The sequence below is a fragment of the Abramis brama genome (genome assembly GCF_963993115.1).
Source record: "Abramis brama genome assembly, chromosome: 2".
In the NCBI taxonomy this organism is placed as follows: Eukaryota; Metazoa; Chordata; class Actinopteri; order Cypriniformes; family Leuciscidae; genus Abramis; species Abramis brama.
Window position 1 is genome coordinate 3,856,574 of NC_139964.1, and position 10,541 is coordinate 3,867,114.

At 37.4% G+C, this 10,541-nt stretch overlaps 1 protein-coding gene across 1 annotated transcript; it reads left to right on the forward strand.

Annotated features, from left to right (window-relative positions):
* Positions 1–5,501: 5,501 nt before the first annotated feature.
* Positions 5,502–9,972, forward strand: LOC311077491 (microfibril-associated glycoprotein 4-like; the record flags this gene model as incomplete). Its single annotated transcript, XM_084106023.1, has 5 exons — positions 5,502–5,729; positions 6,177–6,377; positions 6,458–6,554; positions 6,650–6,817; positions 9,330–9,972. 5 exons carry the CDS (start codon positions 5,502–5,504, stop codon positions 9,584–9,586), a joined length of 951 nt encoding a protein of 316 aa, XP_083962149.1. The 3' UTR covers positions 9,587–9,972.
* Positions 9,973–10,541: the final 569 nt, after the last annotated feature.

Genomic DNA, 10,541 nt, shown 5'->3' on the forward strand with positions numbered 1-10,541 from the left:
AACAGGGCTCAAGCTTTAGGGCTCAGGTGATTTCCCTGTCGGCCCTGCCGGTCTCTAATGAGGAGAAGGATGCAAGCTTCCTCTGCCCAGTCAGGGCATTAAGGGCTTATGTGTCTCGCTCAGCTGTCTTCAGACAGACAGAGCAGCTCTTCGTCTCGTTCTACAGACGTTCCAAGGGACTTGCCGTGTCGAAACAGAGTCTATCCAGATGGATAGTTGATGCTATAGTGCTGGCTTACGCTTCTAAGGGCCTGCAGTGCCCATTGGGTGTCAGAGCGCACTCCACGAGAGGCATGGCCTCATCGTGGGCTTGGTCTAGCGGGATTGCATTGCAAGATATCTGTATGGCGGCAGGCTGGGCCTCCCCGTCTACATTTATTAGGTTTTACAACCTAGAGGTTCCCGCCTTGCAGGCCAGGCTGCTTTCGGTCTAAACTCAGTATTGTCTGCCCCGATGTTCTCGGCCCAGATTACTGAAACTGCTTGAGCCATGCTCGCTATTGAATTATGTGACCCCTTGGGCTGTGTGTAAGACCCATATATATTTCAGAAATAGGCTGAGTTTTCACCCTGTCTGTATGTGTACTATCTTATAAATTGCTCCTTGTAGGATGCTGTTTGTTACGGGGATGACGCTTGTAGCCTCTCTTCCCGGACTCTCTGTGAGTCCCTTTATGATTTTGCACTATATGAGCCCCGGGCACTTGCCCTTGGGACTTTGGTGTTGGATCTCAGCACGCACAGCGTTTTACACTGTTCCCCATAGCGTAAGATATTACGCAGTACGAGAGAACCTCTCGTAAGAGAACGTACTCGGTTACTAACGTAACCTCGGTTCTCTCTAGAGAGGGAACGAGTACTGCGTATCTTGCCGTGCCTGCAACAGTGCCAGCTTATCCAGCCCCGTCGAGCCTGATTTATAGCCCCTAGCCACGCCCGTTTCAGCGGGACGTGACGTTGAGGGCGCAAAGCTCCCTCATTGGATCTGACGTCATGAGGGCCTCTCTCGATAGGCTCATGCAGTTGCCACAGAGCAGCCAATAGGCATGCGAGCCGTCTCGCCTATGTCTGCGTGCTGCTGCAACGCGTTTTACATTAATACAAAATTAAGGATAATTTTTTGGCTTCAGTATCTCGCGGAAAAGAGACTTTCCCCATAGCGTAAGATATTACGCAGTACTCGTTCCCTCTCTAGAGAGAACCGAGGTTACGTTAGTAACAGAGTACATTCTTACAGTTTTGACAATAGTGTTGTTGCTGTTTTGTATTTAAGAATGTGAGTATTCTTGTTTGGGAGAGGGGGAAACCTCTTATTTTAGTTCTAATGTAGTAAATGAATGTAATGAAAGCAAATTGACAAAGTGACAGATAAAAAAAAAACAGTAATTTCAGTTCTGTAAGTTCACACTTTTACACGCAAGTCTTATTACCTGTGATCATGAGCTTCCTAAAGCCACAAACTGTTCACACAGAACCCATCAAAACCATCATATTCATTTTAAAATAACATTCATGAAAATGTAACCTTCTTTTTGATTTTCTTTCTGATACATCTTAATAAACACCTTGTTTGCTTTGAGAGACGGTGTTAAACCAGGATGTGTGTTTTTTTGTTTTAAAATTGAACTGCTTGTTCCTCGTTAGACTCTGAAAATTATATTAATGAATAAAAGTATGTTAATGGTTATGAGTAATTGCTGTCTTACAATGTTTCCTTTTCAAATTAAAAATGGCATGTATAAATTTGATGTACACCTGCTATGGTCAAGTCCTGATATTTCACCACCAATGACTGATGAACTATTATTAGTTATTAATTACTGATCTAATTGGTTGCTCTCATTGTAACATTTATTTAAAATTATAAAACATATTGCCTGTGAAGCCCTATGGGAGTATGAGGCATATATATATTTAAACATATGTTTAAAATCCTGATATTTGAAAATTATTTTTTTCTGTCTGTCAGAAATACATAATAACATAACAATGCACATTTAATGTCCTTATTTGGGTTTATTTCCTTATAAAGAGCCATAATGAATTACTAATTATTTCTGTATATAAAATAAAAATAAAAATGTCTAATCTGTTTGCATTAACTCTGAGGAGTTTAGAGAGTAGTCTTGTTTGGGAAATTGGGGAACCTCTTTTTATTACCTATAATCTTGACCTATAAAACAAACGTTTTACTTAGAACTAGTGCTGGGCAACGATTAATCGCATCCAAAATAAAAGTTTGTGTTTACATAATGTATGTGTGTGTACTGTGTATGGCCTAAATATTTTGTATATATAAATACACACATATGCATGTATATATTTAAGAAATATTTGCATGTATGAACTGGATATATATATATATATATATATATATATATATATATATATATATATATATATATATATATATATAATTTTTTATATATATAAACACATTTTTCTTAAATATATACATGCATGTGTGTGCATTTATATGTACAAAATAATTATACACAGTACACACACATATATTATGTAAACACAAACTTTTATTTTGGATCTGATTGATCGTTGCCCATCACTACTTAGAACCCATTAAAATCATCATATTTATTTTAAAAATAACATTACATAACAATAACATAAAAAAAAAATATTTCGTATACTTTGCACCTTAATAAACATCTTGTTTGCTTTGAGAGATGATAAACCAGGATGTGTTTTCAAAAACATATTGAACTGCTTTTTCCTTGTTAGACTTTGAATCTTTAAGGAAATGATGTTAATGAATAACAGCAAGTATGTTAATGGTTATGAGTAATTGCTGTCTTAGATCCATGTTTCCTTCTCAAAATAAAAATGACATGTATAAATTTAATGTACAGCTTAAATGGTCAAGTCCTGATATTTCACCTCCAATGACTGACGAGCAATCTGTTATTAATTACTGATCTAATTGGTTGCTCTCATTGTAAAATATTAAGTAAATGGCTCTAGATACATTTCCTTAAAAAAATATGTTTAACATCCTGATATTTGTAAATGAATTTATTCTGTCTGCCAGAAACACAAAATAGCATACCAATGCACATTTAATTTCCTTATTGTGGTTTATTTCCTTATAAAGAACCATAATAAATGGCTTATTATTTCTGTATATAGAATAATCATTTTTTGTATGAACTTTAGTTTTCAAACAGATGTTTACTTAATCTTGGAACAATATCTAGAGCTTTATAGTGGAAGTTTATGTCATAAAGATGTTATAAAGACACAGAGGAGGAGTCTGAGAATCTGACAGATATATAAAGAGTGTTTGCATCAGACTGAACAACACAAACGGTGAGTTACTGTTTTATTCTTCATTTACCTCATAGAACATTTGTAAAATTTTCAGAAAATAAAATATAAAAATATACCTAATATGCACTTTTATATTTCTTTTATTTAGATAAAACCAATCTGCTGTGATCTACTGAGGAGAGACTGAGAAGATGGCAGAAGTTCATCTGCTTCCTTCATTGTGTCCCTGTTACCCGAAACCACTAAATACTTATTTCATATTTGTTTCATTTTCAGTGTGATGTTAATTTCTTTCTCTCTGTCATGTTGGTTTTGGGTTTAGGTTCATGCTTAGGTTTTCATGTCTTTTATTTTGAAATATAGTCACATTTCCTGTTTGCCATGTGCTTCCCTTGTCTGTGGCATGTTCTGATTGGTTGTTCTAGTCATGTGTCCCATGTTCTCATTTGTACATTTCTTTCAGGTGTCTTAAAGGGATAGTTCACCCAAAAATTAAAATTAGCCCATGATTTACTCACCCTCAAGTCATCCTAGGTGTATATGACATTTTTCTTTCAGACTAATGCAATCTGAGTTATATTAAAAAATGTCCTGGCTCTTCCACGCTTTATAATGGCAGTTAATGGTCATTTATGTTTTGAAGTCCATAGAAGTGCATCTATCCATCATTAAAGTGCTCTTCACAGCTCCGGGGGGTTAATAAAGGCCTTCTGAAGTGAAGTGATGCGTTTGTGTAAGAAAAATATCATATTTAGAACTTTATCGAATAAAATAACTAGCTTCTGGCAGACGGCCTACACAAGTCGACTTACACCTAAAGAGTAACACTTGACAATGTATGATGTAGATGTAGGAGTAGCATAAGCTTTGGGCCTCTCGCGGTTCAAACAAACAGGGCTGGGCAACAAACTCAAGCTCCTCCAACATTTCTCTTTAAAAATTCTTGTTTTAGACTTTTAATTTGTGAACGGTGTTTTGCTCTATCCTCTGCGCTTCCACGTTCGTCAATGTGTCATGCGTCAAGTTCAAGGGTTACTCTTTGGCCGTAAACCGATGAGTACGGCCGTCTGCCAGAAGCTAATTATTTTAGTCTAAAAAATTTTAAATATGGATATTTTTCTTACACGAACGCATCACTTCAGAAGACCTTTATTAACCCCCGGAGCTGTGTGGAGCACTTTTATGATGGATAGATGCACTTTTATGATGGATAGATGCACTTTTATGATGGATTAATGCACTTTTCTGGACTTCAAAACATAAACGGCCATTCACTGCCATTATAAAGCTTGGAAGAGTCAGGATATTTTTTTATATAACTCTTGATTGTATTAGTCTGAAAGAAGAATGTCATACACACCTAGGATGACTTGAGTGTGAGTAAATCATTGGGTAATTTTCATTTTTGGGTGAACTATCCCTTTCATTAGTCTTGACTAAATCAAGGCTTTCTAAAGCATTTGAGGCTTTCGTCAAAGTATGCAGAATAAATGTTCATTACTCGACAACTCGTGTCATGTGTAGCCTGGTCAACAGATTCACATATTGGATCAAAAATGTAAAATATACAAGTGATCATAATTAGTAATTGACACAAGAAGTTACTAAGTGTTAGTAGGTGTTTTTTATTCTTTATGCTATAGGGAAGAATAGTGTTAAATCAATTAAATAAATAATGCCTCCTCGATAAGATTTCCCTTTTTATGCAAACCAGCTGTCCCGACCTTATGATACTTCATGACATTCGGAGTTTCAAACATCATCAATCACGTGGTTTTGTCATTTCGATACAAGCATCATACAGTGTGTGATACAATAGTGCTTTGAAAACTGCATCGGAGCATCACTAGTTAATGTTGCTGGTGGGATTCAATGAGGTAGCTCTAAAAGACATTTTTTTTAATGGCTTAAATGAGTGGTTGAATTATCTGATGCTTGACCATGATTTCTCGGGGACTCTAGCTGGGTATATAGACTATGCTCTGTTGTTAATCATTTACTGTGGGTTTGTGGATAAGTTGCTCCACAATCCCACAGTACCATCCAAGACAGGGTCTGCTCACGTCATGCCTGCCAAGCCAGAGTCTTCAGCCAAGATGGCTGCCACAACTGAGTCTTCAGCCAAGATGGCCGCCACAGCTGAGCCTTCAGCCAAGATGGCCGCTACGCCTGAGCCTTCAGCCAAGATGGCCACCACGCCTGAGTCTTCAGTCAAGATGGCCGCCACGCCTGAGCCTTCAGCCAAGATGGCCACAGAGCCTGTAACATTCAGCCAAGATGCCACGTCAGAGCCAAGTCACGCCATGCCAGTGCCCCATGGTCAAGGTCAACCAGTGCTCCATGATCCAGGTCTAGTTCCCCTGCACCAGCCTGGCCCTCCATCCCTCCCCCTGGACTGCCTCAGCTCAACCTCTCTCCTGGACTTTTGGTGTTCTGGCTTTGGGGTGGGTGTTCCTTTAGGGCGTCTGGAGCCTCACTTTGGTTTGGTGTTTTGGTTAATGCTTAGGTTTTCATGTCTTTTATTTTGAAATGTAATCACGTTTCCTGTTTGCCATGTGCTTCCCTTGTCTGCGTCATGTTATGATTGGTTGTTCTAGTAATGTGTCCTATGTTCTCATTGGTTAATTGTTCTTTGCATTCATGTGTGTCTTGCTAAGTCATTAGTATTTTTTTATAAATAGCCCTCATGTTTCCATTGTCTCTTGTTAAGTATTGTCCGTATAACCGCTGTTGGTGAGTCTGCTAGGTTTATAGTCAAGTTTATATAGGTCATGTTGTTCAAGTCAGGTCATTGTTTACTTTGTATTTTGTTCATGTTTTGATGTAAATAAACTGCACTTGGGTTTGCACTATGCACTCAGTGGACTTATGTTACATTCTCTCTCATGTAGATGAAGGTGTTTTTGGCGGTTCTTCTCCCTGTTGTTTTGGGCCGTGACTGTAAATGCATGCCATTCGACTGTTCTGACGTCTACAACTCAGGAGAAAAAGTCAGTGGGATTTACACCATCTATCCAGCAGGAGACATTCCTGTCTGGGTTTACTGTCACATGGTCTCAGATGGGAAAGATGAAGACAAAGGAGGATGGACGGTATGAATGTGACTTTAGATCATCAAACACATATCAGAACATACATTATGAATCATATATTCTATATAAACCCATCACAGGTGATTCAGAGGAGAATGGACGGCAGTGTGAATTTCTATCGGCCGTGGAATCAGTACAAGAGAGGATTCGGGAATGTGGAGAGCGAATACTGGCTGGGTAAGATCTCACAGCGTGTGTCCGTTTTCTGTGGATGATCATGTGTTTGGTTGAACATGTTCTGTGTGTGTGTGTGTGTGTGTGTGTGAGAACAGGACTGGAGAACATGTACCAGCTGACACGTAACAGGAATTACATGCTGAGAGTGGATCTGGAGGACTTCACTGGAAGGAAGGGTTTTGCTCTGTACTCGTCCTTCTCTGTGGATTGTGAATGTGCTGGATATAAACTACAAGTTTCAGGGTTCAAGGATGGAGGAGCAGGTAGGACAATTTCATTCAAAGGTGTAAATGCTCACTTGATCATGCACATGCCCTCAATTTGGATCAGATTGATTATTCCGTTTTTAAATATAATGAATGTCTCATTCTTTCAATGTGGCTTAAATTGGTAAATGTTATGAAAACTTACAATAATCTCTGAAATCTGTAGTAGTGTGAGATGTCAGACATGTCGCTCTGATAACACATTAGCTGGGTAAAATTAAGGCTTCTGACTGGAAAATTGCTTATTTATTATGAAACTGGCTAACCAAGTAGGAACAAGACCCTCAGTGTTGAAAAAGCTACTCTGAAACTGTAGTTTGACAAGCTACTCATAATATATATATATATATATATATATATATATATTTACAATGACATTGTATATTACAAATAACTGAATAATTGTTAATGAAGAATATTTGATGAATAAAATAAAAAATGTTAGGGTTTAAAACAATGCAATGCAATACAATTATGACTTCAAAGAGTACTGTTTTATTTTGTTAACTATATACAAAGATACAATACTCAAATGTAGCCTATATCTCACAGTAGACAAAAATACAGGTTGAACTGTAAAGCTGCACAATGCGTGATATAACAATAGATGGTGCGGTAACACACGATAATGTACACACGATAAAACGTAATGTAGCTTTTGGTCGCTACACTGCTACTTGCTGGAAAAAGTAGTTAGCAACTGGAAAAGGTCCATGTTTTAACAGCAACTCAGCTACTCCCAAGCAGTGTTGGGGAAGTTACTTTTAAAAAGTAGTGTTTGCTCGTTACTCGTTACTTTTTTAAAAAGTAATCCGTTACTTTACTTAGTTACCCCCTTTGGAAAGTAACTTTTTACGTTACTCGTTACTTTTACGTTACTTTTATGTTGCTTGACTTTGGGCAGAACCCAATATCTGTTCCTAAATGTGTAGACATAAAGTTATACTATGGAGGACATAACAGGTATTTCTTTTGTGCTCTTTATTATAAAAAATAGTACCAATTTCAAAAGAAAAAAAGTCCTTCTCATTGGCGCTGCTGTGTGCAGCAACTTCTTTTTTTTTATTCTCAACCGGCTCTGCATCATGGGGTAGAGTGCGACACTCCGCGATGAGCAGAGCGCACACGCCGCTTCTCTCTCCGCTCCGCTCCCCCTATCCACCGAACTTTAAATTTCGGCAACGTCAAGGTAGCCAATAAAGCTTCCCTGCTCTCCAACACCGGTGCAAAACGCGTCTTGATAGCCTATGATATAGAAGACATAAGCTTAGTTTTCAGACATACGACTCACTCTATCAAGGGAGTAGGAGAAAAAGAGATTTTGAGAGAAAAAAATATATATTTTGTTTAAAAGTACACATTTCAAGCTTTCTATATTTCTCAGGTCTGTGAGGCAAATAGCTTATCTGAGTTTCGGTTCATTTACAGTATGAGGCGAGAGCTCCAGTTCACGCGCCGGTGCATCCATGTCATGATTATTGCATGCTATATTTACTTCTTATTTATTAAATTCAGGCACTTGGTTGATAAAACATTGATTAAAATTAAGATACAATTAATACAAAACGAAATTCACTTTAAAGAAAGACTTTCTACAAAAACAAGTGGTCAAAATCATGTCTGCCCAGTCCATTTGTCTCCCGATATATTGCGCAAAATTATGATCTTACTCATGCTTTTCGCTTTTCATATAGGCTAATCAACATAAATGAAATAAAAAAATGTTTTATTTAAACATAAATATGAAACTAAATCGTTTTCTTTAATTTACTTATTTATTAAATTCAGGCAATTGGTTTATAAAACAACGATTAAAATTAAGATACAATTAATACAAAACGAAATTCACTTTAAAGAAAGGTTTTCTACAAAAACAATCTTAATAAAGTGGTCAAAATCATGTCTGCCCACTCCATTTGTTTCCTGATATATTGCGCAAAAAATGTATTTTATTTTATTTAAACATAAATATGAAACTAAATTGTTTTCTTTAATGACTAGGATACAACACGTAGGCCTGTAGCTACTATATAACTTTCAGATAGGCTATTACGAATTGGCTTACCTGTACAATTATACCCGGTAGGTCTGCTGTCATCCTTGACAGTCATTTTGGAGTGCGAGCGTCCTTGACATCAGGGTCTCCAGGATTGGTAGAAGACTACCATAGTAACAGTTCTCAACAGTTCTCTTCTCTCAAGCGCGCAGCTGAGAAGGCAGTGTCGCTGTCAAATTTACCCATGGGAAAAGTAACGTTGCGCCGAATTGAAAAAGAAACTACGTTTCGTTACCAAATTTTCAGTAGTAGCGCGTTACACCACTTTTTACTCAAAAAAGTAGTTACGTTACTGTAACACGTTACACACTGCTCCCAAGCTATTGAAAAATGTAGTTAAGTTAGTGGCATCGCTACATGTAGTTGGATACTCCCCAACAATGAAAACCCTCATATATATATTATGTTAATCCTGTTTACAAAGCTCTTCCTCTCTGCTCTTCCTCTCTGCAGGCGACTCTTTGACCCACCACAGCAATCACAAGTTCTCCACCTTTGACAAAGATCAAGACCTCCTTAATGTTAACTGTGCCAAAAGGCATCTCGGGGCATTTTGGTACAAAGACTGTCACAGAACAAACCCCAATGGTGTGTATTTATGGGGAGAAGATGGTACTCATTTCGCCATTGGTGTTTCTTGGTACAGCTGGAAAGGGAATGATGATGTTAGTATGAAGTCCTTCAGCATGAAGATCAAAAGTGTATTCTAAAAAACACAACAGTATTTCCAGGAGCAAACATGTTATTATTACTATATAACAAATGTGAAAGTTTACAGCCCAAAGTACTGTATACTCCAGTTGTAACGCTGAAGGCCCATTCACACCAATGACGATAACAATAAAGATAACGATAAAGATGTAGAATATAAATATAAAAGAATAGCAGAGTTCACACCACAACTATAATGACAACAGCACTGAGAATTGATATTGTTGGAATTAATTTTTAAATTGATTTAAAAAGTATTTCAATCAATTGCCCCCTCACGCAAGCATTATGTCAGTTCAATGTCAGTAATTTTTATTTTTTTGATGGATCATCAGATTTACTATCCAAACAACTTCCTAAATGTTAAATAAACTCCAACATTGTGAAAGCATTATGCCTGTATGCAGAAGTGTTTATTTCCACAACAGAAACACTAAATGAGGAATTCTGTGAGATCACGCTCAATTAATTGACTATATGAGTTTGGACTTGTGGGAGCAGTTGAGTATTGTACATGTAGACTGGAATTATTAATCACTATGACCTCTCGCACTTTTATGACATGTAATGTACATGTAGTATATCTACTGGCAACAACCCCGCTTCCTAAGATCGTGATCCCATCACAAGTGGTCAGCCCAGGATGCACTACAGTGTCTACATGTGTTCAGATTTCATCAAGACACTCACTTTTCATTTTGTCACACTCTACATCACTTTAGTGGGAGTCCAAAATGTGGTGCACGAATACTGTTGAATGAACAAACTGATTTCCTGCATAATCTGCGTGTTTTGTTACAAAGCAGCAACACTGTAAAATCAAATTAATTAGACTTACTTAGAGCATGCAAACCGATTGCCTAAAAATATAGTGTGAATAGTATGTTGTACTGACAAATGCTTAGTTAGTATAGTTCCCTTACACAATAGTTCTAGTAACAAAAAAGAACTGTA